The sequence below is a fragment of the Amia ocellicauda genome, chromosome 5 (genome assembly GCF_036373705.1).
Source record: "Amia ocellicauda isolate fAmiCal2 chromosome 5, fAmiCal2.hap1, whole genome shotgun sequence".
In the NCBI taxonomy this organism is placed as follows: domain Eukaryota; kingdom Metazoa; phylum Chordata; class Actinopteri; order Amiiformes; family Amiidae; genus Amia; species Amia ocellicauda.
In genome coordinates this window covers 10,451,293-10,479,057 of record NC_089854.1, presented here as the reverse complement: position 1 = coordinate 10,479,057, position 27,765 = coordinate 10,451,293, and the positions used below count along the sequence as shown (strand labels likewise).

Genomic DNA, 27,765 nt, shown 5'->3' with positions numbered 1-27,765 from the left:
TGATGTCATTTTCATGAGACAGTGCTGAGACTGGGGCAGTGCTGTCAACACATTCGGGTTTATTTTCAACAAGGCTAATGCAGACACATTGTTTTATGCCTTTCAATAATTGAAGTGATCCTGAAACTGTCGCGAGTTTCATTACAACACAACTTCTTGGTTGATGTATAAGCTACACACTGGACTGAAATTTGGGTAATGCATTTAAGCTTCTGTGAAGTTTGCTTATTCTCTCCGTATCTCGCTTCTTTTCTATGTGTATTGTGGTTTCCTCCCATTTCCACCAAGTCCAAAGACATGCGGTTCAGGTTAATTGTCTCTCAAAGTGCCTGTTGTGAGTGTGTGTCCGCGGTGCCAGTAGCAGTTCAGCCGAGTGGGACCGCTGCGCACTGTTCTTAAAGCAAACTGAATGCACTGCATTTGTTTTAGTTTTCTTAACACAACTCCTAAAAACTATCCAAACTACAATCATAATAATCATAAACATGTTCATAGTAGCATATTTTTTACGTGTGCCTATTCGTAAATACACTCATGCTACGTAATGAACACATTACAAATGAGGTAACCCCTCAGAACAGCTTTAAGCCTCCTTCACAGTAAGGTTATGTGTCGTGGTGTAGCGGCTGAACGCGGCGCTGGGGGAGTGAAAGCACAGTGGTCCCTTCTGATAAGCATGACATTGTTTGTGTATGGTTTTATACAGTTTTAACTGTTACATATGTAGCAGTCTCATTCCAGTGTACGTTTTTCACTTTGATTACTTTGATTAAATACACCTATATCACATTTGCACATTTTGTGTTCTCCTCCTCCAGTCCCCGTGCAGTTCGATGTTTAATTGAATAATTGAATAGAGTATTTAAAGCCCCTGTGTCGCCAGTTAAGGGGTGGCCACTCCTTTGATGTGTAGTCCTTCAATAAACCCGAATGTGTTGACAGCACTGCCCCAGTCTCAGCATTGAGAAAATGACATCACTTCCGCTTTCTGATAGCCCGTTATGTCGAGTTAACACGAGGTAATTTATCTCGTGATCACGACAAAACAACTCGTTATGTCATGATCACGAGAACCAGAGGGGCTTTTTTTTTTTTTTATGTCCTCAACGAGCCACCGTAATTCCGGTTATTTTGTGAGGAGAGTTATGCAATCGCAGGAGAGGGTTTTTGTATCTTGTGAATATATTACACCAAACTCATTCTGAACGGCAGAGGTAGCAGAAAAAAGAACAAGGAGGGATATTTATATAACATGCTGTGATGTCAGTTTTACTCAATCATACAAATTGACTTTTATTTTAGTTGTATTATAAATTGATATAGTTAAACCAGTGGTGTTTATTCATTATAAATCAGGTTGTATTACTTCTTTTGAGTGGTGGCCAAAAAAAAAAGACTTATCAAAGAATATTAGTGTTAATTTAAATAATGTTTTGAATTTCCTAATTAGATGTATAATCTACTGCCACTGCAGAATTAATGCCTGATGATATTTTTCCTACATCAATAATATTGCAGCATTGTGACAAGATATGAGATGCAACATCTATAACATACGTACTGTTCTTCTTGCAGAGATTAATTGTATGAATCCCATTGTGAGGAATGCGAGAAAGACAAGCGGACATGTATCTTATACATACAGAGACTCTGTGTCCTTTGCTTGTGAGAAGGGCTTTCGCCTCAATGGATCTGGTTCTGTGACGTGCAATCAGTACGGCAAATGGAGTCCTTGCATGCCAAAATGTGACAGTAAGTACTGCACAGGGTTTCCATTTTGAGTGCTATACCGCTAGTATAACTGGTAACCTTTCAAAGTCATTTCTCACTTTTAAAGTACAGTACAGTCTGTACGCTGACTGCACCTAATCTTAATTTTCACTGGTAGCCTCTAGGCCTCGCTTTGATGCTGAGCCGTTGGGGTTGACTTTGTCCTTCTTGCTCAGGATTTTGAATTAAACCTGAATCAGTACAGATCTGACTTCTTTTGATTTTCCATTGAGACTAAATAAATTATTTTCTTCTTTGACAGTCTTTTTTGTGTTGTTTTGTCCAACCAAAATGGCACACAACAATTTAAAGGATACATTGCATTGTGGCATATCATTTTGACGATACTTGACATAACTTATAGTATAGTGCACTATATACTAGACTTCACTGCAATACCTGAAAGGGACATGTGTATAAAAACCCTGCTGTCGTTGTGGCCTTGCGAGTTGGTCATGTTTCACAGCAGTAATTTCTGTTAATTTTACAGGAGTTGTTTGCCCTCCTCCTGTGTTGCCTAATGGTGGAATAAAATCTCGTTCCAAAAATCTAAATACACACGGATGCATTGTGCACTTTTACTGTGACGCTGGATACAGGCTTCAAGGCAGTGGCAGGGTTACCTGTGGGGACAATGGGCAATGGCACCCTTCTCTTCCAACATGCACAAAAAGTAAGTGTGAATACCAACTTTAAATGTGAGTTATTCCTTTTTTCCCATTGAGGTGAGAGGTCTCTTTTATGTACTCTTTCTATACTAACACTCTACAAACACAATGTCCTTTTGTGGTGTCGTGTGTTTTCATGCGCTGTGTGCTCTTGCAGTTAGAGATTCTCTGCCAAGCTATTGCACTTGTTAATCATGTGATCTATGATAGAGAGAGTTCTATGTGAACTAGATGTTCAGTATTCATTCACTTGGCACTGTCTGTCCTTTTTTTTTCATACCAAAGTTAATTGCCTTTATCCTAATGTATATGCTATTGCATACTAGTCTGACTTCAAGCAGCAACATGTGACTGGAGACCATACCACTTGGTTGTGAACATGGATTAAGGTTTAATAGTGAAAGCAAAGAGATCTGAGCTCAGTTGTACTCGGATCTCCCATGTTAATACAAAACTCAAAGCTGTAGATGAGAGAGATGGTTGGGAGCAATTACACTTACATGCATTATTTAGCAATTTATATACTGTCTGTGTAAAAGCCTTTTTATTTTTGAACCCCTTTTTGTGCTTTTGGTAACAGGATATAGATCTTACTCAAGATACTGAGCTGATCAGTCCTCAACACCTGGCACACAGGACTCCGCATTATTTTCTTACTGGATGCTAAGCCATGTGACTGCATTGAGAGAGCTCTCCTCTGAACTCTATACAGATTCAGCTATAAATGTAACCAGGTGTGGTTTATTAATCCTTACAGTATACTTTTCAGTGGTGAAGTGATGTGGAAAATCTGTCACACTTTCTTTTGCATTCAATTATGAATAATATTATGATCATTTGAAAATGGTTAGTTCATTGTTGTTTTTTTTTTTTTTAATTTGTCAACATAAAGTGAATTGCTACTAAATGGACTTTAAAAAGCACCCCATTACACATATAACAATTACAATAAAAAATTGCTGTTTCATGTAACTGATGCTTGTATGTATTATCACTGTTTCCCGCAGAAAATTACAAAGCAATTACTAGGGCATTTGTGTTTTAATAGTTTTATTTTATTTTTTTTATTTTTGTTTTTCTGACAGGCAGCACTGATTTTTGGTGGGCCGTCTGGCCTGAATATAGCTGCGGGAAACCCTGATTATGACAGACCTGTACACAGTAGCATTATTCCACTGAAGACTTGAACTGAGGTAGGTGTCACTCAAAGATTACGCAACCACTTCTTAAATTGGCACCACAAATTACCTGTAAAATAAAACGCATAAAAAATGTATATGTTATTTAAATTGAAAGACCAACAACAAACTACTTTTAAATAGTTTTAAAAGGGCTTTACATTCTTCTGCTGGATCTGTCGGTGGCTCGGTGGTTGGTGGCTCAAAACCTATGAAGGACAGAAGGAACCGTTACATCAATAACATATTTTTCAATTCAATCAATTCACTGTTCATAGGAGACTGTATTAGCATGTCATGCACAGTGAAATGACAGTTTTTAAAACTTACGATGACAATGAAGAATTGCTGGAGACCAGCCATGCTCCTCACATGTGATGCTTCCAGATCCTTCCATCTCATAGCCAGGATTGCAGGAGAATGTCACAACATCCCTGTATTCGTAAGGATTTTTCCGTCCCCTCCAGATTCGTCCATTTGGCAGGGAAGGATCAGGGCAGGTAATAGCTGTGATAAGGGAGTCATTTTCATCTGACAGCCGGTAAAACATGGTAAAAAATAGTTGCATTGATTTTTAGCTTGTGTTATAGTAGAACAAAATGTGAAATGTCAATTTTACACTAATCCTTTATAATGTGATTGACTGTTTATATGGACAATTGATTTATAATTACTGATCCAATGATAAAAGAGAACTGTTTATAACAAAGGCTTGCATTGGAATTTCCCTGCGACTCTTTAACTTCCATGTCCACGAAATCCCAAAAGGGTTTTCAATACGCAATGCGATATTCCCTACTGGAGTCAAAATCAAATGCATGTTTTACAGTACCTTTGCACTGGGGAGGAGGGCCGCTGTAGTTCCCATAGTTCGTACAAAATATTTCACTTTCCCCAATCAAGTGGAATTTGTTACACCTGTACTCAATTACATCTCTGTACTGCACACGTGTAGGGATAACGTTGACGACTTCACCGTGTTCAATTTGTGGAGGTGGGGGACACGTAACCACTGTAAGAAGCACACATGCAGTCAGCGTAAAAAGACAGAGAAAAACATTTATTTTATTACACATCACACCTGAGTCAAAACACCCCTCTTAATAAGTGTAATACCATGTTTTATGAGTGGAAAAGGCATCTGTGTACATTAAATAAAGTGTTCATTAGGCCTGATGTATGAAAGGGATTTGATTTAGTTGAAGCCAATGGAGTATTTGTGTCTCAGACTATGACGCGTCTGTTGTGATTTAGCCAGGTTACTGGCACACTGGGTTATAAGGCTGTAGTCGATGTAGTAAGTGTACATGAGGCAGGGCTGTTCAGGGTACATAGCACCAGTCTGGTACCTGAATACTCAGTAACCCTCTTATCAGCACCTCTTGCAGCACTCTATATTTATATCTTACAGGATGTGTGTATATACTTTATACATGTGTGAGTGAGTATGCGTTTGTGTGTATCTGTATAGACGCACATTGTATAATATTGTAGACAGTTTTATGGAAGGAAACCTTTGGAGCCTCTCTCTTGGATTCTTGTATAAGTTGTATAAGTAACCATATAGAAAAAAACATAGAGATGATATTGCTTCTGGAGGGACATGTAAATGGGGCTAGTGTGAATCTACATACCCTCACATACAGGGATGTTGACACTCCAGCCAGACTGAAGGCATTCTCTGGTTTTTCTACCTACCAAGTTGTACCTGTACACAGACCAAAGAAAAATATATAATAGATTTAATGCAAGTAAAAGGCATAACCTCCAATTACTGCACCTGAGGCTAAATATGGGTTCATTTTCCATTGTATTTAAATATATATATACACTCACCTAAAGGATTATTAGGAACACCATACTAATACTGTGTTTGACTCCCTTTCGCCTTCAGAACTGCCTTAATTCTACGTGGCATTGATTCAACAAGGTGCTGAAAGCATTCTTTAGAAATGTTGGCCCATATTGATAGGATAGCATCTTGCAGTTGATGGAGATTTGTGGGATGCACATCCAGGGCACGAAGCTCCCGTTCCACCACATCCCAAAGATGCTCTATTGGGTTGAGATCTGGTGACTGTGGGGGCCAGTTTAGTACAGTGAACTCATTGTCATGTTCAAGAAACCAATTTGAAATGATTCGACCTTTGTGACATGGTGCATTATCCTGCTGGAAGTAGCCATCAGAGGATGGGTACATGGTGGTCATAAAGGGATGGACATGGTCAGAAACAATGCTCAGGTAGGCCGTGGCATTTAAACGATGCCCAATTGGCACTAAGGGGCCTAAAGTGTGCCAAGAAAACATCCCCCACACCATTACACCACCACCACCAGCCTGCACAGTGGTAACAAGGCATGATGGATCCATGTTCTCATTCTGTTTACGCCAAATTCTGACTCTACCATCTGAATGTCTCAACAGAAATCGAGACTCATCAGACCAGGCAACATTTTTCCAGTCTTCAACTGTCCAATTTTGGTGAGCTTGTGCAAATTGTAGCCTCTTTTTCCTATTTGTAGTGGAGATGAGTGGTACCCGGTGGGGTCTTCTGCTGTTGTAGCCCATCCGCCCATGTACGTGTTGTGGCTTCACAAATGCTTTGCTGCATACCTCGGTTGTAACGAGTGGTTATTTCAGTCAAAGTTGCTCTTCTATCAGCTTGAATCAGTCGGCCCATTCTCCTCTGACCTCTAGCATCAACAAGGCATTTTCGCCCACAGGACCGCCGCATACTGGATGTTTTTCCCTTTTCACACCATTCTTTGTAAACCCTAGAAATGGTTGTGCGTGAAAATCCCAGTAACTGAGCAGATTGTGAAATACTCAGACCGGCCCGTCTGGCACCAACAACCATGCCACGCTCAAAATTGCTTAAATCACCTTTCTTTCCCATTCAGACATTCAGTTTGGAGTTCAGGAGATTGTCTTGACCAGGACCACACCCCTAAATGCATTGAAGCAACTGCCATGTGATTGGTTGGTTAGATAATTGCATTAATGAGAAATTGAACAGGTGTTCCTAATAATCCTTGTATATAGGTAGGTTGCTTTTTTTAAACATCCTTCTCCTCAATGGCTAAAAAGTCTTAAAAGTCATCAGTCACTTGGATTAGCTCTCTTTATCTCTTTGTATACTGGTGACAGCCCAAAACAAACACCTATATCAGTTTAATTTATAGCTTTAATTAATAATTGTCAACTGAATTTTAACATATAGAAATAAGGTTAGGTAAACTTGAGTCCATAAGATATTCATGTTATTTATATCCATCCATCCACAAAACCGCTCCTGGTGAGGGTCGCGGGGGTGTTATTTATATTTGCATTGCAATTTCAAATTGGAAATTGGGTTGAATGTCTGCTACTCACCCTTCATTACAAGAAGCCCAAACCGTTGACCCAAAATGGATACCCTCACTGATAATAAATTGTCCATTCAGTATTTCTCCAGGTGATCCACAGGAAATGGCTAAATAAAAAATAAAGTGAATTACTGTATTTTGCATTGTAGGGCCTGGGAATTACTACACTATACATCTCATTAATCTGAGTATGTACAAGTTTGACCACATATACATTAATATAATGCATACTGGTCCATCCCATCTATCTATATATGCAACATTTATACAGTGCCTTTGCAAAATTATTCAGACCCTGACAAATTCTCTCATATTACTGACTTACAAATGGTACAAAGTTTAATTCGGTTTGATATTTTATTTTAAAACACTGCAATTCAAAATCAATTATTGTACAGTGACATTGGAGAAATTTGTAAGACAAATAAATTGAAATATGTTGCTTGCATAAGTATTCAACCCCTGTGCTGTGGAAGCTCACAATTTACACAGATTAAAGAAATTGCCTTAATGGTCACAATTACATTATTGGCCTCCAACTGTGAACCCTTAACGTTGTTGCCACATTTTCGGGATAAAAACACTATAATCAGCCAACTAAATTATAGTTGCTACAGCAAACGAAATGTTTTGCTCACAAATTATAGTAACTACTTGCCTTCAATGTTACCTACGGAAGCCTATTAGCGCCACAGATATGTTTTTTTATTGCGTTACTTATTATGAGATAATATTGCGTCATTTCGCAATAATTAAGTAGGCTATGCTTCCAGATTCAGATCAGAAGTAGCACGGTAAGCTTTATTCAGATTTAATAATAATGTGCAAAATACAGAATGCACCTAATGTAAATGAAATGTATGAAACACGAGGCTAGTCAGACTTAACATAGCAGGATTTGCGGCATGGACAGTGGACGTGGTCTCTTGTTTTTTATAAATGCCGGTGGCAAAATTAAAGATTAAATAAGTTTATGATTGCCTGCTTTCTCCTTTTTCTGTATTGCAGATTCTCCTATATGGCAGCTCTTGACCTCTCAAGCCGTATTTTCAACTGGGGTTAGGACAGAAAGATGATTTAGAAACATTCAACATTTGGAAAGATGCAATTCAGTGGTTCGCAGGCTGCAGTATTTACGTGTGTGACATAACACCTCTGTGGAAACCTAAAACCCCCTCCTCTTCTCTCATTTGAGCCCTCTTTAACTCCTTTCTCCTCTCCTCTATCACTCTGACCTCCAAATAAGCAGACTTATCTCATAATAACGCAATAGTTATTGTGAAATTACACAATATTATCTCATAATAATGCAATAATTATTGTGAAATACCACAATATTATCTCATAATAATGCAAGAATATATATATTTTTTTCTCTATGGTGCTAATGGGCTTCTGTAGTTTCCTTCCATATCCAATTTGAATCCAAAACTAGACTGTAGTTTTCCCTTTAGAGGCTTGTAACCCTGCAGTTTGTGCGGGGATATTGTAGCTCTTGTGAATCTTATGTGATTCACCTTTATCATTTCACACAAAGTGCAGGACAGAGCAGTTTCACCGATTTTTAATTTGAGTTACTCTGTGTTACTGAATACACTGTGCATACCAGTTCTGACTTCAGTTCTGACTAGATATATGTATTAAATATGCCTACTGCATTTTAGCTTAATAAACGCAAATCAAGTTCAAGTCGCAATCTCTACCTCACCTACAGTCTACAGCAGGGGTTGTCAATTGTTTTTTGTCAGGTTCCAAATGTCTTGGTCAAGGTGTGGAAGGAAAGTTAGAAATATCTATTTTGCTCTGTTGTATACTTAAGAAAGATAAGGTCAAGTCAGAAGGTCAGGCCAGAAGGTAGCTTGTTTTCTGTTATTTACGATGAGAATCTCGGAGACAATGTCAAACAATATGATTTCAGTGTCTGCTCCTTAATCCTTGTATTGACCCATGGACTCTGTCCTTAAATAATATATTCTGCTTAGCAAGCTTTTAAGATAACAAAAGTAATTACTTATTAATTGTAACCAGATCTTTGTTTTCTGTCTATAAAAAGCTCTGACTTTTAACATGAAAGCAGAGCGACTTTTGGATCTTCTTGATTCACTGTTCCTCTCCACGCTGCGTGTATTAAAGGCATTGCAACTAACGTTCCAACCTGATTGAAGATGTTTTTTCTTCCACAAAGGTATAGTCAAGGTCCAAACTCCAGAGGGGGGGGGAAAACAATCACACCTCCAAATGCCCCTTTCCAACACACACACACACACACACACACACAGTCTGGGAAGTAGTAATATACCCCATTGCTTACATTTAGTACATTCATTTGACAAAGTACAAAAACAAAACATTAAAAAAAAAATGTAAATGTGTCAAAGCAGTTTCAGACCACTTTTAATTGTTTTAATGTGATCAAGATTATTGTAGGCATATACAGTGGGGGGAAAAAAGTATTTGATCCCCTGCTGATTTTGTATGTTTGCCCACTGACAAAGAAATGATCAGTCTATAATTTTAATGGTAGGTGTATTTTAACAGTGAGAGACAGAATAACAACAAAAAAATCCAGAAAAATGCATTTAAAAAAAAGTTATAAATTGATTTTCATGTTAATGAGGGAAATAAGTATTTGACCCCTTCGACTTAGTACTTGGTGGCAAAACCCTTGTTGGCAATCACAGAAGTCAGACATTTCTTGTAGTTGGCCACCAGGTTTGCACACATCTCAGGAGGGATTTTGTCCCACTCCTCTTTGCAGATCCTCTCCAAGTCATTAAGGTTTCGAGGCTGACGTTTGGCAACTCGAACCTTCAGCTCCCTCCACAGATTTTCTATGGGATTAAGGTCTGGAGACTGGCTATGCCACTAAAGGACCTTAATGTGCTTCTTCTTGAGCCACTCCTTTGTTGCCTTGGCTGTGTGTTTTGGGTCATTGTCATGCTGGAATACCCATCCACGACCCATTTTCAATGCCCTGGCTGAGGGAAGGAGGTTCTCACCCAAGATTTGACGGTACATGGCCCCGTCCATCGTCCCTTTGATGCGGTGCAGTTGTCCTGTCCCCTTAGCAGAAAAACACCCCCAAAGCATAATGTTTCCTCCTCCATGTTTGACGGTGGAGATGGTGTTCTTGGGGTCATTCCTCCTCCTCCAAACACGGTGAGTTGAGTTGATGCCAAAGAGCTCGATTTTGGTCTCATCTGACCACAATACTTTGAATACCTCTGAATCATTCAGATGTTCATTGGCAAACTTCAGACAGGGCCTGTACATGTACTTTCTTGAGCAGGGGGACCTTGCGGGTGCTGCAGGATTTCAGTCCTTCACGGTGTAGTGTTACCAATTGTTTTCTTGGTGACTATGGTCCCAGCTGCCTTGAGATCATTAACAAGATCCTCCCGTGTAGTTCTGGGCTGATTCCTCACCGTTCTCATGATCATTGAAACTCCACGAGGTGAATTCTTGCACGGAGCCCCAGACTGAGGGAGACTGACAGTTATTTTGTGTTTCTTCCATTTGCGAATAATCGCACAAACTGTTGTCACCTTCTCACCAAGCTGCTTGGCGATGGTCTTGTAGCCCATTCCAGCCTTGTGTAGGTCTACAATCTTGTCCCTGACATCCTTGGACAGCTCTTTGGTCTTGGCCATGGTGGAGAGTTTGGAATCTGATTGATTGATAAATACTTATTTCCCTCATTAACATGCAAATCAATTTATAACTTTTTTGAAATGCGTTTTTCTGGATTTTTTTGTTGTTATTCTGTCTCTCACTGTTAAAATACACCTACCATTAAAATTATAGACTGATCATTTCTTTGTCAGTGGGGAAACGTATTAAATTCAAGACTTTACCGCTTCCCTTCATCACTGTCTACTGTTCAAAATTAATGTTGCAAAATAAGGGGAAAGAGGATTGAGGAATTCCGGGCTGGGGGGCCGTTCCCCAAAAGAGTTGAGACCTGAAATGTGCCATTCTGAGTAATTTCAAAGTCGAAAAACTCAGATTTGGACCAGGGGCGGATCTAGAAAAATGTTGATGGGGGGGCCAGGCTGGGGCACAGACTCGGAGAAGGGGGGCATATTTAAGTAATGTAAAAAGTAAAACTGTAAAAATTTCAGCCCTATATTCTAGGAAATAATTAACTGTACATAATTAATAACAAAATTGTTTATTTTGTGTAAAAAGGAATGCTAAACAAGCAACTTCACATGTGATAACAAATAACTTACATTTGCAGAAGCACATAGCCTATGGTAGATGCAATGCAACAAGCAATGTAGTTTCCCACCATATATAGATGTGCATAGGATATAACAACTTCATTGATAACAGTAGAAATTAGCTCTTGAGCCCAGTGAGAAGCTGTAGCAGAGCATTTATTCCTCATTTCTACAGTTAAACTAGCAGCCAAATTGTTTCCCCAACATCACATAGAGGCGTATTACATATACAGAGTATTACAGTTTTAAACATTCAAATATTAAACACTACTACTACTATTACTACTACTACTAATAATAATAATAATAAGTACCTTGTACAACTTTGGTAGGCAGCATTCAGAATTTAACACATAACAGAGGCAATAAAGTGCAGTTAATTAAAGGATAAGTGGTGTTTATCTTTTCCTATTTACCCTTCAAAATGTTCATTTTAATTACAGGTTTTTGTAAACCTCAATGAATTTGTCCATTATGATTAATCTTTCCTCATTATAGAATCTGGGTTTAAAAGTTGATTTATTCTTATTATCAGTTTAACTATTTATCAGTAAAACACTATAATGGCATTTGTTAATTTATCTTTTTGTGTTCACTTCATGTGAATACAGCATAAACATTTTTTACAGGTTTACAAAGTCAGATCTGAAACATTGACCAATTAAATATTATTTTTCATTAAACAGCAGGCAGCTTTTAAAATTGTGTCATATCTATATTACATTTACAAATGAACAGTAGAAGTATTAATCATTATAACGTTACATTTACAGTATAAGGTTACACCTCTCTACAATAGGCCTAGCTTAAAAACAGGCATGTAGCCTAGCAAAGTAATTGGCAGGACCATGCTCTATTTGACATAACACTCACTTTGGCCAGGGTTTTTCTAATTTATGATATGACATAACGTTACATGTAACAAACCCGTAGTATTGATTTTTTGAAAATTACACAGAACTTTCGCTTTACTAACATGCTGGCATGCATGGTGTGTTCGTACGCCGTCGGGTCATTATGGGAAACTCTTCCTTTGGATCTGGCTTGCCAGCTTTTAACTTAGCGTTAACTTCTAGCGTTAGCTGCCCCAGGACTGTCTCCTGAGCAATGTTAGACAGTCACAGTGAGACTACCTTTCTTTTAGTCTTAACTTAGCGTCCCATAACTTTCCCTATTAAATGCTACACATACCAAACTTCAGTATACTTACTTATGCCTATGTTCTCCTTTCCTGCACCAGCAAAATCGTCTAAATAAAATTAGTTGAACGTACCTCCATGCACCGTCTTGCTAACTTTGGCTGCGCTCACTATTTACTCCGGTAACAACACGTCGCTGGAACAGTGGTTCCGCCCCGATGCGGACTATTCCACAACCACAACAATCAGAGGGGTGAATGCAGATGTCATGCTTTATGCATAAAATTAAATATAAATAATTTGGCCAACATCAAAGCAATGTAAAATTATAGTTATTGTTAAGAAAACTACTACTACTACTACTTGTAGATAGTGAATAACAACAACTTATCACATTCCTACTCTGAAGGGGGTGGCACTTGGGGTGGCTCTTAGATTCTAGGGGTGGCCCATGCCACCCCGGGCTAACCCGCTGGCCCCGCCCCTGATTTGGACTCAAACATATCTATGCGTCACAACCACACGTCACCAGCGATAAATCACACATCAACCGACATTATACATGCAGACTAAAAGCTGTTTCTGGTGCTTGTCAATCACAGATCTATTTCAGTGGGTCTCTGTGATTGAAACGGGTGAGGATGCACAATTTTATATTCGTGCACCTGCTAGAAATATGCGTCTTCATTGGAAACCAGCTGTTTCCACCCCTGATGCAGGAGTTTCTAGGTGAATACAAGCTATGGCATCGTGACCCCCCACCTCCTAGTCATATGTATGCACTTTTATATTTTGGAGGCGAGGTTTAAATATGTCCACAAGTCAAACGATCCGCAGTTGAGCTGTTTATTTATAGAAATTAGGAAAACAAAGCGAATAGCTGTGTTTCTGGCGAGTACAAAGTGCCGCTCCTGCCCCAGTCCAGAATGTGTCCAGAGACGCGAACTGGGAATCTGCGCGTCATCAACTGCTCACTGACGAACAGCAGCTCTACAGAACATGCGGTATGAATACGTCACATCCGATTGACGCATAACCAGGAAGGGCTGCTACTAGGCTCCACACAATACAAGCACTGAGTGCAACAAACCCCCGCAACAATATATACAAAAATCATGATAACTTAATTAAAATTATTCTCACGGTCCGCCTATTGACTACCCCTGGTCTACAGTGTTTTCATGTGCTTGAGAAACACAAGCATTGAATAGCTTTACAGCTGGTGTCTTCTTCCAACTGTAGTTAGATTGAGTGGACACAGAGTGATTACGCCGCAAATAAACACTTGTTTCGTGTATTTGTTTTGACTGTGAAATACACGTTACAAAAAAAAAAAGCAATTTGATGTTATTTATACCAATCACTTTAATGTTTCATGTTTCATATTTCTATTTAAATAGCCTACTCCATTTGTGCTAGTTTTATTCGATCGTTTTGGTTGCAGATCGAAATGTCGGCGCTTCTAGTGTTAACCAATCCACCAATCGCCAATCATTATAATGAAAAATAAAATAAAAATAGATCTGCTCTACTAGATAGAGAAAATATTGATCGTTGATTAATAGACCCGATTAATCGATTTTGCCCTAGTACAAAATAATATCCAAGTGCGTGGATATCCCAGTGAGTGCAGCTGGATCAGTATTCGGAAAGTGGAAGCTGCATCTCACCACCCAGGCACTGCCTAGAAAAAAACGTCCTCAAACCTCAGTGCTCAAACAAGGAGACTTGTGAGAGAAGCCACAGAGAGGCAAATAATACCTATGTAGGAGCTACAGAGTGGAGTGGGTGGGATTGGAGTAATGGTGCACCAGTCAACCATATCAAGAGCTCTGCATAACTCTGGCCTGTGTTGGAGGGTGGCAAGGAAGAAGCCGTTACTCAAATAGTACCATCTGAAAGCAGATCTGTGATGTGGGAAAAGGTTTTGTGTTCAGATGAGCTATGTGTGACACAAACCTAACATTGCCCACGCCTCAAGACACCCCATCCCTACAGTCAAGTATGGTGGTGTCAGCATCATGCTGTGGTTTTGGTTCTCATCAGCAGGGACTGGGCACCTTGTTATAACTGAAGGAACAATGGATGGAGCACAATACAGGGAAATACTACAAGATAACACATTTCAATCTGCTAAAACACTGAAACCTGGGAGAAAATTAAACTTTCAGCAGGACAATGATCTCAAGCACAAGACCAAAGCAACACTGGAGTGGCTCAAGAACAAAAAGGTGAATGTCCTACAGTGTCCCAGTTAAAGTCTTGATCTCAATCCCACTGAGAATCTGTGGCATTGTTGGAAAGTTGCGGTCCACAAGTGTCGTCCAACCAACCTAAACAACCTGGAGCAAATCTGCCTTGAAGAATGGGCCAAAATCACTCTGACACTGTGTGCAAAGCTGGTATATACCTACCCCAAAAGACTTAAAGCTGTTATTGCAGTGAAAGGTGACCTTATCAAATATTACAATTTGGGGGTTGAATACTTATGCAAGCAACATATTTCAGTTTTTAATTTTTCTTACAATTTTCCCAACATAAAACCCATGTCACCTTACAATAATTGATTTTGAGTTTTGAAATTTCTAGGTACCATTTGTAATTCAGGAATATGAAATAATTGGTCAGGGTTTGGATACGTTTGCAAGACACTGTATATGCAAAATTATTATAATAATTACCAAGAAAAAGCCACAGAGGAAGTAAGTGAGTTACTAATGCACAGGCCAAATTAAAACTCATCAACCAATCACAACTTCTGATACTAATAATTGATGGCAACCTTTAGATTGACAGAAGACTCTTCCTTTGCCCCAGCACAAAATATCAACTTCAAGCTGTGTTTATTGGCAAGTTTCATGTGGTCCAAACCTAGGTTTGCCACAATCACATTACATAAGAATGGTCCCTTTTCGTTTTTCTGCACCTGTGTCAATGGCACAATGGCTCTGTGGGTGTTTCCAGCTTTACTTACGTTTGCAGAGCAGTGTTGGTGTGGTCCAGCCCTTGTTGATGCAGGTGCTCTTGGGGGAGCCGCCACGGTTCTGGTATCCATGAGCACATTTGTATTTCACAGATGCACCTTCAGGAAAAACATCCATAGGCTTTATGTCTGTCAAGACCATGAGGGGCACTCCTGGAGGAGGACTGCATTGCCCTTAAAATGAACAAGAACACACAACTGTGTTGAGTATGTCATCAGATTACCCCAACCATTCCCTTGCCCTGCATCCCGTGTAATAAATTAAAATGACTCCAATTACATTAGTTATTATTACATTATATGTATTGGTTCTCTGTGGTGCCTTGAAGAACTATGAATAAATAACCATCCCTAAACAATACTTTTACAAGAAATGCTGGACAAAATCAAAATGTTTCAAACCAGGGATTTGCTTTCTGAAGTGCTGCAGTATGTTCATTCATGTTAAAGTAGTTCCTAAAAGGGTTTTCTACTTACCTTTCACCTCCCCAGAGCACACCACCAGAACAAGAACAATCTTAAGAGCAAAGCCATTCTGTTTGGTCATGTCTATTTGCTGCGCTTCACAGTAATCACTAGCTTTCAAACAAGAGGCTCCTCTTGTATTGCAGGGGAAATGTGTGCTGTGTTACACATTGCAAAACCTATATTTGCTCTAGATTGAACCTTGATCACTTCTGTCATTTCTTTGCATGCAGCTTGTAGTCCAGTATTCATTGCATAACATGGTAAATAGAACAACAATGCGAAAACAAAAGTTGTCTGTACATACAGTACTGTCACAATCCGAATGTTAAACAAACTGAGTATGTGTGGATTTCCCAATTTTAAAAAGTAAAGATAAATTAACCATTGTCCAATGTGTATATTTGCTCTGTGCTTAAACAGGTAAAATCTTCAGCATGAAAATATTAAGGGTGTACCACTTAATTTGTTTAGCTAAGTCTACCCATCCAAGCTGCTGTATTAAAGCTGGGTTGTTCAGCTGATTGTGTGTAGGATTTCCCAGAAGGTTACTGGTGCTTGTGAGATGAGAGCGCCATACGTCCTCCCAATGATGGTATAGGTCTGCTGTCTGTGCTCTGGACTCGCAGTGATCTGAGTCGAATCCTAATCCTTGTACAAAATTACATGAAAACGGAACAGATTTGTTTTTTATTTTAATAAAAGCTTCCTCACAAAATGTAATGTTTAACCACTCAAGTCTTTTTGTCAACACTTGTAATGTTAAAGCATTTCTCCTAGGTATGTGTCATCCTTTGCTTAATCAGGCAGCGGATGTGGGTATTTGTGCATCTTACACAACAAACTGGCAGACTTTTGTTTTCAAAAGTGGTAAATATGAAGAGTTCACTGTAATTTTTGGATCCTTGTCACAGTAAACAACAGTACTAAATTACCATCACAGATAAGTCAGTTTTTTTGTGTTTTTCTGATAAATGGAACCTCGATGATTCATTTCCTTATGATGTAGTAATTCACGCTCTTGGTCCAGCCAGGGTCAATGGACTGCAGGGAGACTTGTCAGAAAGCTCAGATCATTGCTGTATCTCACACCGTTTGCTCACTTTCTGTCATCAGCTCAAGGTCCGTGTGATTTTGCTGTGTAAATACTTCTAGAGAGAGGCCATACGTGAGTCTGAAACAAGTCCATCAAAGTTAATCAAAGCCCATATGAAGTTCATCAAAAGCTCACGCATGCTGTGCATTAGTTTCAAAGATGCACAGTGTTCAAGGCAGACCAGACCCGACATTAAATGACATTACAATGCTGTTTTATGTGTATCAGTTCTAGTAGATCTCATGTCCCACTTTTACCACATTAAGGCTTTAGTGATTGCTAAACTGGCTTTAAAATGTGCACAAGCTGATCAGGAACCCCTGGAGATAAACGGGGGTTTAATTTGGCTCTTACACAGCAGGTGCCATGGATTGATGCTTATTATATACAATCTTAGAGGTGTGTACATGTAGGCATTCGTTTCAAGGTAGAGTTTGTGGATCGAGCCCATGTATCCCGGTGTGGCAGTTATTAGTGATTTCTTCCTGGATGCCGATTCCTCATGGTTCACTGGAAGGCTGAAAAAAGTGCCATTTCTTGGCCACCGTGTCACAGTGACATCTGCAAGGCTGGGTCACCCTGAAGGCAAGCGATCCTGTAGTGTATCTACCAGGCAGCCAAAAAGCACGGTTGGTGTGGTCACATTAAGACTTTATCTTCCATAACTGAAAGACAAATACAATTACCACAACGGATAAACAAACAGATCAGAACAATCAGCATAATAAAATAAGATATATGATTGTTTTAAATTATCAAGCTCTGAGGAAACCTACACCCTTTGTGACTGTTTTATGCTCAGTGGAATTACCATTTTTATTTTTATTTATAGCCTTCCCAACTGTGCAAGTTTGACAAGAAGGATATAGACCACATCCTCCAAATGGGTTTTACCAAGCTAGTGGTCGATTCTTTCACTGCAAGCCCCCAGCACAAACAGCAGAGCCATAGCATCGTGGGGGGGGACTGACAAAAGCTCTCACCGATAACTCTGAAAAGCTCAATTAAGCAATATGGGTCACTGCTGCATAAAAAGCCAACAAAAAACATTCAACTCAAGTCTAGCTGACCCCCCAATAGTTTAGCAGCGCTGTCAGAGCAATCAAACTCAAGATGAACCACCGTAGAGTTCTTTATCTGACAAGAGTTCACTCACTCGGATGTTAAAGCCCAGTAGGTCACTGACTACTCCAGAAACCGCAGACAGGATGACCACACGGGTGATGTTGTAGATGAGAGGGTTCACAGTTAGTCCGTACAACCGGAAGGGGGTGTCTAGCTCCTGAGACACAGGGATCAGAGTGAAAACAATGATTAATACAAGAGATTGCTTTAATGATGCTGCTCTGGAATGGACACTAACTATACTTGTGACTCCCACCCACTGGATCATTTGTCACTCATAATTGCTGTCACAGATATTAACACATATTTCCAATGTCTGGTCTGGGGGCGGGGGGATTATTCTGGAAAGGCATTGTTCATTCTTGTTTTCCGCTGAATGGATTTTAAGTTTAGCAGACTAAACTTACTTTCATTAGTTTTACAGCCAGTTTCAAAACATTGTTCACGATGTTCAGCTCTTCTTTCTTGTTGGGTTTCTTTTCCATCTTCAGATACAAGTTAATCTGAAAAGGAAAAAAAAAATTGTTAAATTCTGACTGATTGCCTAGATGTTTGATGTTTTAGGTGTTAGAGTAATGCTGCACCAAACTAGTATTCAATGCTTCTCAGCTGCATGCTGGGATAGCGGTACTGTCACGGCCACAGACCAGCACTCTTCTCCCAGTCCAAGCACCTCCACTTTTCCCCACTAGATGTCACCATCAACCTTCCTTACTACTCACATGTCCCAGCTCCCTTCATTCAATCAATCAACATTCCTGAACACCATGTGCACTTGTTCAATCACCCTCTGCCCCCATTCACCATGCACCTCCCAAACCTGGTTCCTTGCTTCCCTCTGGCCCCTATATAATCCCCTCACCGTCTGTCACAAGTCGTGAAGTTTTGTTAGTGTTAGCTACATCTCTGAGCAGTCTCCCCGTGCCTTGTGTCATTGACCACCTGACTGACATCCCAACCATGACCTTGCTCTTCCTGTTTGCCTGATTGCCTGACCCTTGCCTGTGATCATGACCACATCTTTGCCTTACGACTGATAGCCCTGTCCTGCCATTATCCGACCCCCAGCCTGTCTTGACCATCCCACCAGTACCGCAACTGGGTTCCCCTGATCCCGTGCCCGCGGTACGTAACATGTACCTGTTCTGTGAGCAACACGGACACGTTGCTGTACTTGCGGTTGGTCTCCGAGCCCAAGGTGGTGAGGCGCAGCAGGAAGATGGCGAGAGACGAACCCCAGATCAGCAGCTCCCAGTTACTCACTGAGTCCAGGAAGGTGTGATGACTGTGCAGGAGCTGAGCGGAGAGGAGAAACAATAACAAGTAACCTCAGAAGCCCTGATATTATTTATTCAAATGAACGAAAAAGTAATATGCATACAACAGTATCAACTGCTTTTCCTGTGGGTTATGGTTATTTTATAACTATGGCCAAAATACACTTGCTCTCCTATTGCTTTTTATACGCATTGATTCAGTACTTAATTAAAACTCCTTAACAGTAATGAATATGTATTATAGCTGTGAAAAGACAAGTTTAATATAGTATTTCTGCAGAAACTGATGTCCTTTGTCTGTCTTTTCTCTGCCTCATTTTGTGCTTGCTCTCTGTTGCATGGCTGCTAGTTTTCATTAAGAAGAGCCGTATCTCCAGTTCAATTGAAAACAAGGGTCTGTTTTCTCTGTGTCTGAAATCCTAACGGTTCATATGCAGGACACATGTGGTGCTCTCGTTGCTGAATGTGCTGACCTGGGCACAGCAGATGAAGGCCACAGACAGAGCCAGCAGGAAGACAGAAGAGACGATGACGTCAACCGAGCGCTGGGGCCCTCGTCTCTGCAATAACAAGTCAGCAGTCAACATAAGAGCCATCAACTGCTAAAACAAGTACAATGCCACCCCCTGGTGACCACCTCAACACATTGCACTATCGAACAGGCACTATATATGTGCTTTCTGTAAGTGTATTGTGGTTGGGCGTTGTGCTGGGTGTTCTGTTTAAGCAGGTACTCAGTCACCTTGAGGAAGGAGCGCAGGGACAGCCATATCTTGATGTTCTGCACCTTCTTCAGCCTGAAGTGTGGGATCTCAGACTTCTTGGCCTTCCGGGCAGATGTCAAGTGACTGAAGAGCTTGGCAAAGAGGAGCCGCTACACGAAAATGGAAGGAAGGTGTCAAACATTTAATCTCCCCTCTAGCTAAATGAACTCGGGAAAGTCTACATGGGTGGGCAGCTTGTTCCACACCCCTAAAACTCTTTTTGTAAAGAAGTGCTGCAAGACTAGAGAGATTCCATCAATGATAATATAATAAGACATAGGGATGAGAATAAGACCACCCTCTGTGCAACATTTTGGTTCAATTCTGGTTTCATGAGCTCGGGGATCCACTGTAAAGTATATTTAAACTGAACAAGTCAGTCTGTGAAAGGTTTCCTGAAATAATGTCACAAAACTGGAAATGGCCAGCGTCTGATGTTGACAGAAACATAGGAACCTCCTGCTGGTTAAAACCGGCTGCTCACCTGCTTATATGTCCTCTCCGCCACGCACATCATGAAGAAGAAGAGCCAGGTGAGGCAGAAACGTTCCAGCAGGGTGATGAGGACAAGGCTTTGTGCACACAGGTTAGTCGGCCCCCAGGCCAGGCCCAGGAGCTCGGGGGCCGAGAGGGAGCCCAGCCGCACCGTGTCCAGCCTCCGTGCGAGCCGGAACGCCAGGGGCAGCAGAGCCAGCACCACAGTCACCCCTCCACCCAGCATCAGGTAGCCCAGGCCCTGCTCCTCATCCTTCACCTGTACCACCAGGGAACGCCACACTTAAAGGTCAATTAGCTGCCCTATGGAAAGACTGCAACAGTAACGCTTTCCTTGTGCGTTTATACATTTCGGGTCAGGGATGGCCATTCCAGAGGCATTAGAAACACACAGACGTGAGTCTGGGCAGCTAAAACACTAGCCCATAAAATGTAATAATAAAAAATAAATAATAATCCTTTTCTCTATCTCTACCTCCCTCTTCATCCCTTAAATCATTATTTGTACAGCTAATTCTGTTTCCAGTTTGCCCTTTCTACATCTCTTCAATAGCTTAAGTGATGATTTTCACTTTTCACCACCAAGCAAAGAATACTGGGAAGGGGGCTGTTTGCTGTCTGTATTTATGCTTGGGTTGAATATGGAAACCACATGAGATTACTGTTGTCTGCCCTTTAACATTTTGTTAAAAACTCCAAGAATCACATTTATGATGCTAAACCACTGCCCTGATTTGTAATTAAATGATGATGCAGAATTCAGTGGTAAGGGGTTGGGGGCCGTACCCGGCTCATGATGACAGCACTGATCTCCAACACTGACATTTCGGTCTTCTTGCACTCCCCGCCCTCCCACACGATGGCCGACACGCGGTCTGCCGAGGGGTGGCAGCTCTGCAGCCAGGACAAGTGGCTCTGGTAAATGAGAACACAGTTGATTGAGACGTGACGCCACCAGATCGGCAGACTTTGGAGAATAATTCTCCTATCTGTTGAGAGCAAAGACTAATTAAAGGTGCATTTTATTACAACTGAACATTTTCAAAAAACAAAAAAGTTAGTCACTGAAAAACCCAACCTGATTTAATCGAACATTTCTTCCAACACTAATTTTGTCACTAGAAGATCTGTCCTGATTTGACACAGGCAGCAGCTTGAACAACCATAGCAGCAGCAGGACCACAGTGGTGTCAACCTGAGTGTGGCGAGTGTTGCTGTGAAACCCCACTCATGCCACCCTCTCCTTTTCTCCCTCTTTTTCTCTTCTATTTTCTCACTGCTGCGTTACAGTTTCAAAACCACGCAAACTCCCTGGAGAGGGTTCTCTTTGAGTAGAGAGCTGTACCTGCTGGAAGAAGTCTTCCTCTAGTGTCTTGGGCATAGTAGGGGGTAGGTTGTGGCAGGGTGGGCCCGCCTCCTCGCTGTCGCTGCTGCACGTGGAGGGGCTGTCGGGCCCCTGCAGCAGCTCCTCGCACAGCATATCATCTGTGTCGGAGCCGAGCCGTGGGCTGTCTGAAGACCTCCGACGAGAGCTGCCGGCACGCTGCGGACACACAATCTCCTCCTGCACAGAACGACACACAACCTCAACAACAGGGACTGAACTTGGCCTGTTGTGCAACCATGTGCTAAAAATCAAGAAACAAGGGATGCAAATCTTGTGCTTCACTGCCAACAATTAACCACTTTGGATTTCAAGAGCCTTATAAGCTTAAATGATTAGCCCCTCAATCATTTTATGAGGCTGTATGTTTACAGTTGGAACTTCACAATGTACTGTGGAAGGAAACCAGCAAGTGGAACAACTTTTGATTTTGTGAAGAACTGGTGGACCAAAGTAAGTGCTTCAAGAAACCACCATGCTTTCTTATAGTTTCAAGCCTGCACCAATGGGCTTCCGTATTTGGCAGACGCTTGTGTTCTAGATTGTGAGGGGTTACCAGTTACCCTACCCGAGTCAGGGCGCCATTTTGTGTCGAGAAAGGTTTCCTGTTCCTCAGGATGTTGTCCAAGGTGAGTTCCTCCACACTGCATCTGCGCTGCCCTGTGTCCTCCTCGCTGGAGGCGTAGTCTGACACTTCAGCGCCTGACCTCTTTGAGCCATCCTGTAAACACCAGCACCATTACACTCCACAAAAACATAATCTCTGCTTTTCTTTTCTTTGTTTTAAACTTTGATGGGCTGAAGTTTTGCTCTGGGCCTCACAAACAAGTCTGTTACATTACCAACTACTGAATGGCAGTGCTGGATATGGCCAAATAGCAAGAATCCTTTATGTTGTGCAGCTCTTACCTGCCTCTGATCTCCCCTGGGACAACCCTCTGACGTACAGTCCAGGCCTTCATCTATATCCACTGCGTCACTGTCAACGGTCCTCCCCTTCCTCTGCCTGTACAGAAAATAAATGGCCTAAGGCTCCTATTTCCAGAGTAGACAGAGGCTAAACAACCATAATACCTAAAACAAACTCATCTATTTCGATGTCAACTGGACTGAAGTGTTCTGGTGTATTGTGGATGCCACATCCTTCATCCTAAGCCAATCAGTACCCGACCTCACCTCCTCCTCCTTGTGGTGCTGACCCCAGGGCTGCGGCTGGATGCGGTGGACACTATCTGACAGTGGACTGTCCCCAGGAGCAGCATGAGACACATGGGGCCGAACAGTTCAGTGACACTGACCGCTGGCACTTTTAAATACAGAAGCACTGCCACCACTGCAAAAAAAAACACAATTTGTGTGAGATAATGCTCAACACAACACAACATTTGAGTTCATTGTGATTTTTGGGAAAGAAATCCATGTTCTTTATTAATGTCTTAGGTATTTTTTTCCCCACTTTGGCTACTAGAAAAACTGTTTTAGCCAAGAGTTTCACATACTGTTCTGCCATTTCAATTATGTGAAAATGGCTGGATCACTAGACAACATTTGCCCCTATCCAACCTTGGCATTTGAGCACCACAGTCCATACTATAGTCCTCAGGAGAAGGTCTTACCTTGCAAGACATAAAGCACTAGCAACCAGGTGCAGATGCATCTGGAAGTGACCTGGATCCACCACTGGAAGAAGAACGGAAAGAAGATCACCCTCACCAGGCCCTTCCGGGTCAGGGCTGTCCAGGGACTCTCCGGCTTGGCCTTGCTGAACGTGGAGCCTTATAAAAAGAGCCATTTGGTCAGACGCAACAAAGCACAGATAATACTGAATCTTCATTCAGTGTTATAACTGGCCAAAACAACAACTGACCTGACTCTGAGCAGCAACTCTAAAGTCTGCGCCATTCCTTAAAATTATTATTCATCTTGATCTGAGAACATACTTACCTCTTAGCAGGTCAACATCAATGAGATCGGATTTGATGTGACCTCTCTTCTTTGGTTTGCTTCTGATACCCTTTGGGAGATGGACAAGCAAGTGAAGAGCTACATCAAGCTGAAAACCAGTATGTCAACAGTTTGGGTACTAACAGTCATAAACACACAGTTTTCAGTAGACACCTCACAACATTTCTAAAAGTGACCATGTAGAATTCGTTTTTGGGATATATACATATATACCCATATCCTTGTATACAGTTATATTCTATCAGGACATTATAGGGACTGTCATGTATACATACTGTTACAGAAATAACATTCATTTTCTGTTTACCTTAACCTCTGTATGTTCTAAGGATTTCTCCCATATCTGCTGGTCATATGCTCGGATCTGAAAGAACACACACACACACACACACACACAAACACTTTAGGGTTTGGTTTCCCTTCATTAAAGAACACAAGTTGTCAACAGAGGAACAGAAGATTATTTTTCCCTTGCCCAGCTCAAAATAGTTGATTACAAAAAGGAAATATTTTTAAATGTTGAAAGCTCATTGCCAGAGACTCATTCTAGTAATTATTCACTAAGTCTTACCTTCTCCTGATACCATGCTATTGCATCTTTGTCAAGGGATGCCATTTAGACTCCAGGTATAGGTCATTTCACTGTGGACAGAAGCAAAAGGTACAGAGAAAGTACTCTCAAGCCATTGCTGTATCTCACACTCGTTCAAAATGTGAAAGTACGAGATATATTAAGGTTAAACTAGATATAGGACTGAAATGAATGCTATGGAATACATAATCACAAAGCAATCCATTTAAACATGCTAAAGAGAAGGCAGTGTTAGTCATGTCTTTATATGTCTACAAGCTAAATATATATGCATTATATGTGTTTACAGAGACAGGAAACTCTTTTTCAACGTGAAAGATTATTTGAAATCTGAAGCATAAACTGCAAACACCTGGCAAAGCAGTACAGAAAGAAATTAAATTGATGGGGTGGACTGTATTACCAAATCCTTGCACAACACCACATAGCAGCTTCTCATATTTCACTCACAATAATGGCTTTCAGATCACTGTCTGGGACATAATACAAATGTTTATTGTCTTAATAATTATACTATGACAAAACGACACCCTACACTAACAGAAGACAGTCCAGACAGAACTATCTTCGATTTGTTTTGAAATGTATGCGTCGTTTTCATAGACGTCCAGTAACAAATATGGTGCTTCATACGTGTCGGAGTATTTTTAAACATATCTACTGGTTTCATGAGTTTTGCAGTGATGTAGTTCTATTTCATAAGTCATTGCGCAATGACGTCAGAGGCGCACAGCCCCCACTAGGTTAATATGTAGGAGTGGTTATGTAGTATTAATGAGAAATATTATTACAATGAAGACTATTCCTAGGGATTTGAAAAATGATCGGGGAGGTTTGGAGACTTTGCAATACGTTAAACCGCACATTGATGACACAACACAACGTATTTACCCCCCATATAAATACTATACATCGATATTTCCAGAGTCCATGCAAACACGGGCGGTAATATATGGATTATGTTAAAATATCAAGGTTTTACCACAGATCGATTTTTTCCTATTCAAAATACAGCCTGTCTGTAAAGAAGAAGTGAAACTTACCACGAACAGCTGCGTCGCTCCTGACATGTATGGTCATGTAACTAACTAACTTGATTTTCATACTAATCACGCAATTCAGAAAATGCCGAGCAATTTTTTTAACACTAACCCTATCTTAAAACGCAAAGATCAGCTCATCTGCACATCTAATTAATTGTAATACACGTCTACACGTCCCCATCGCCGCATGTTTTCAGGAAGCTCGTATGTCGTTATTGTAGAAAGACAACAAACATTGCTGCAACTGGTCAACTACCCAAAAGTTTTCCTAGGAATGATTACAAAGCAATGTCGGATATAATTAAAAGATAGTTGCCCTTCATGAAAAAGCAGCACCCTCACAATACCCGTTGAACTGGTCCACTCACCGCAGCTGCAGAGACAGCAATAACAACATGCTTTTACTTTTACTTCCTTCTTCCGGGTTCACATCCAAGCCTATTATCTTGACAGCGTTGTTTTAAAAGTGACAGGTCAGTCGGATGCAGCTTAACCAGAGAGGATCTTCTGATGTGTGCCATTTAGCACAACCACAGCCTGGGACCTAGTCATGGTTGGCAGTGAACATCTTGGCAAAACCACATAAAGACCAAAACATCGATTGATTCGTTTAGCAACACAGGACATGTCTCTAATTTAGCATTTTAAGGAAGCATGTTTATTGATCATAGAAGGACATTGACACTGACTCGGACTGAACATGCTCAGTAAATGGTTAGATGTGTTGCCTTCCAGCTTCATTTCAAAGATATGTTAAATTAGAGTTTCCTCAAAAGAAATTATACACATATTACATATTTCCAACATTACATAGTGTTTTCACTATAATAAAATGCATTTTATACATGCATTGTTCTTGTGTTGGAAATGCACTATATTTTAGGTTAGACTAGCAACAAAGCGAGCAAAATGGGCCACATAATCTCCTCCCCTCTGTGATGTTAAGCAGGTGTAGGCAGGAGCTATGGTCTCCAGAAATACAAAACACCACCCAGGCAGGGGGCGCCGGGGTCAGGTGGACTGTGATTTGTTTTTCTTTTTGTTTTTTTGTGTTGGACAGTAGGTGTCACTCCTTTTAAAAGTTTTATATTGAACCATAGTCATAGGCTGTGATACTGCTCAATTTGAAACTGCCTGTTAATGTCAGTTGTCAAAACCTTACTGTGAATGTGCCTCAGTGTGTCCTGTAGTCATTGCTGAAGAGCTGCATATTTCTGATGTCTTCAGAAGCATCGCAGCAGCATTCAGTCTTTCTGTTAGTCATTTGGCCACCAGATGTCAGTTAAACTCAAAGTCAAGATTATTTACACAATTTAGATATTTGACAAGGATGATTATAAAACAGTGGCTTTTATTTATATTTATTTATGAAAGTCATGCTAACTCTCTTTGTCTTTGGCAAGTATATTATTAACCAAATTGGTAATATAATATTATTAATTAATTAATTAATTCATTCATTTATTACCAAGTGACCAAATAAATGTATGTGCTCAACTGGGATTGAAATAAATCTGGTACTGATTAGTTTAATTGCCTAATGTGTTTCTTTGAATGGATTTTAATTAGCAAGATCAGCATTACAATTAAATCATTAACATCCCTAATAAGCAGTAGGCCTATAGCAGGGGTGTCTTAATTACCTATTATTGGATACCTTGAACACAGGGACATTTTCCCTAATTAAGGCACACAATTGGTTCAATTAAGCAGTTAACAATCTGGATAGAACAGAAGCCTGTAGACCCTGTGGCTCACCAGGACCAGGATTAGCCACCCCTGGCCTATAGCTTGTTAGATACAATGAAAACCAACTGAGTCCCAGGAACATTACAGTGAACTTTTTATTCTAGTAGTCTGAGTGTTCCTTCCATGAAATCTGCCTTTTAAACTATAGACATGTCAAGTCTGTTACAAATAGACACACCATTTGCACAACATTAAAAAAAATAATTTTAATTATTGTCTTTGTTAGTTATGAAATCTATGTTTTCATTGTATTTTGCATTTCCTTGGCATTCAAACTTCAAGTGGATGTATTTAATTGCTTAGAAATGAATAATACAATTTGGTAGGATATTCATGAATTTATTAGATATATTAGGTACATTAGAATATGTACTTGCAAATGAATAACAATTAAAGAAAATGAAAAACATCATGTATGAACTCCATTTGTATTTTTTATTTATTAAAATGTTTCACTTATTCCTGTATCCAAAACTACAAAAA

At 40.4% G+C, this 27,765-nt stretch overlaps 2 protein-coding genes and 1 long non-coding RNA gene across 6 annotated transcripts; 1 reads left to right on the top strand and 2 right to left on the bottom strand.

The window, feature by feature from the left end:
* Window positions 1-1,640: 1,640 nt before the first annotated feature.
* On the top strand, window positions 1,641-3,097 carry LOC136749391 (uncharacterized). Its single transcript, XR_010816745.1, has 3 exons — window positions 1,641-1,752; window positions 2,261-2,443; window positions 3,019-3,097. It is a non-coding gene; the product is annotated as an uncharacterized LOC136749391 (long non-coding RNA).
* A 374-nt stretch (window positions 3,098-3,471) lies between these two features.
* LOC136749390 (complement component receptor 1-like protein) lies at window positions 3,472-15,949 on the bottom strand. Of its 3 annotated transcripts, none has more exons than XM_066703652.1 (8): window positions 15,805-15,949; window positions 15,319-15,426; window positions 6,990-7,089; window positions 5,251-5,324; window positions 4,449-4,628; window positions 3,947-4,147; window positions 3,778-3,825; window positions 3,472-3,686 (listed from the first exon to the last, which is right to left on the bottom strand). In XM_066703652.1, the coding sequence occupies exons 1-8, from the start codon at window positions 15,872-15,874 to the stop codon at window positions 3,643-3,645; spliced, it is 825 nt and encodes a 274-aa protein (XP_066559749.1). In that variant the 5' UTR covers window positions 15,875-15,949; the 3' UTR covers window positions 3,472-3,642. The 3 variants fall into 3 exon arrangements, with proteins under 3 accessions (XP_066559749.1, XP_066559747.1, XP_066559748.1); XM_066703650.1 differs by having other exon boundaries at window positions 15,319-15,501; window positions 15,805-15,948; XM_066703651.1 differs by having other exon boundaries at window positions 3,947-4,123; window positions 15,319-15,501; window positions 15,805-15,945.
* Window positions 15,950-16,470: 521 nt separating this feature from the next.
* On the bottom strand, window positions 16,471-25,980 carry phtf1 (putative homeodomain transcription factor 1). Of its 2 annotated transcripts, none has more exons than XM_066703649.1 (17): window positions 25,902-25,980; window positions 24,470-24,540; window positions 24,206-24,262; window positions 23,878-23,947; window positions 23,550-23,708; window positions 23,110-23,266; window positions 22,843-22,939; window positions 22,502-22,654; window positions 21,895-22,113; window positions 21,336-21,464; window positions 20,539-20,808; window positions 20,033-20,164; window positions 19,764-19,850; window positions 19,154-19,309; window positions 18,421-18,516; window positions 18,045-18,170; window positions 16,471-17,553 (listed from the first exon to the last, which is right to left on the bottom strand). In XM_066703649.1, the coding sequence occupies exons 2-17, from the start codon at window positions 24,512-24,514 to the stop codon at window positions 17,533-17,535; spliced, it is 1,974 nt and encodes a 657-aa protein (XP_066559746.1). In that variant the 5' UTR covers window positions 24,515-24,540; window positions 25,902-25,980; the 3' UTR covers window positions 16,471-17,532. The 2 variants fall into 2 exon arrangements, with proteins under 2 accessions (XP_066559746.1, XP_066559745.1); XM_066703648.1 differs by having other exon boundaries at window positions 25,534-25,935.
* Window positions 25,981-27,765: the final 1,785 nt, after the last annotated feature.

Excerpts from the sequence above, each read along its gene's own strand:
- LOC136749390 (XM_066703650.1), bottom strand. The coding sequence starts at position 15,874 with ATGACCAAACAGAATGGCTTTGCTCTTAAGATTGTTCTTGTTCTGGTG. Across the intron at positions 7,090-15,318 it reads ACCAACACTGCTCTGCAAAC|CCATTTCCTGTGGATCACCT; the intron begins GTAAGTAAAGCT and ends TTTTTTATTTAG. Across the intron at positions 4,148-4,448 it reads CCCTCCTCCCCAGTGCAAAG|ATGAAAATGACTCCCTTATC; the intron begins GTACTGTAAAAC and ends ACCGGCTGTCAG.
- phtf1 (XM_066703649.1), bottom strand. The coding sequence starts at position 24,514 with ATGGCATCCCTTGACAAAGATGCAATAGCATGGTATCAGGAGAAG. Across the intron at positions 24,263-24,469 it reads TAGCATGGTATCAGGAGAAG|ATCCGAGCATATGACCAGCA; the intron begins GTAAGACTTAGT and ends GTGTTCTTTCAG. Across the intron at positions 20,165-20,538 it reads CGGAGAGGACATATAAGCAG|CGGCTCCTCTTTGCCAAGCT; the intron begins GTGAGCAGCCGG and ends ATTTTCGTGTAG.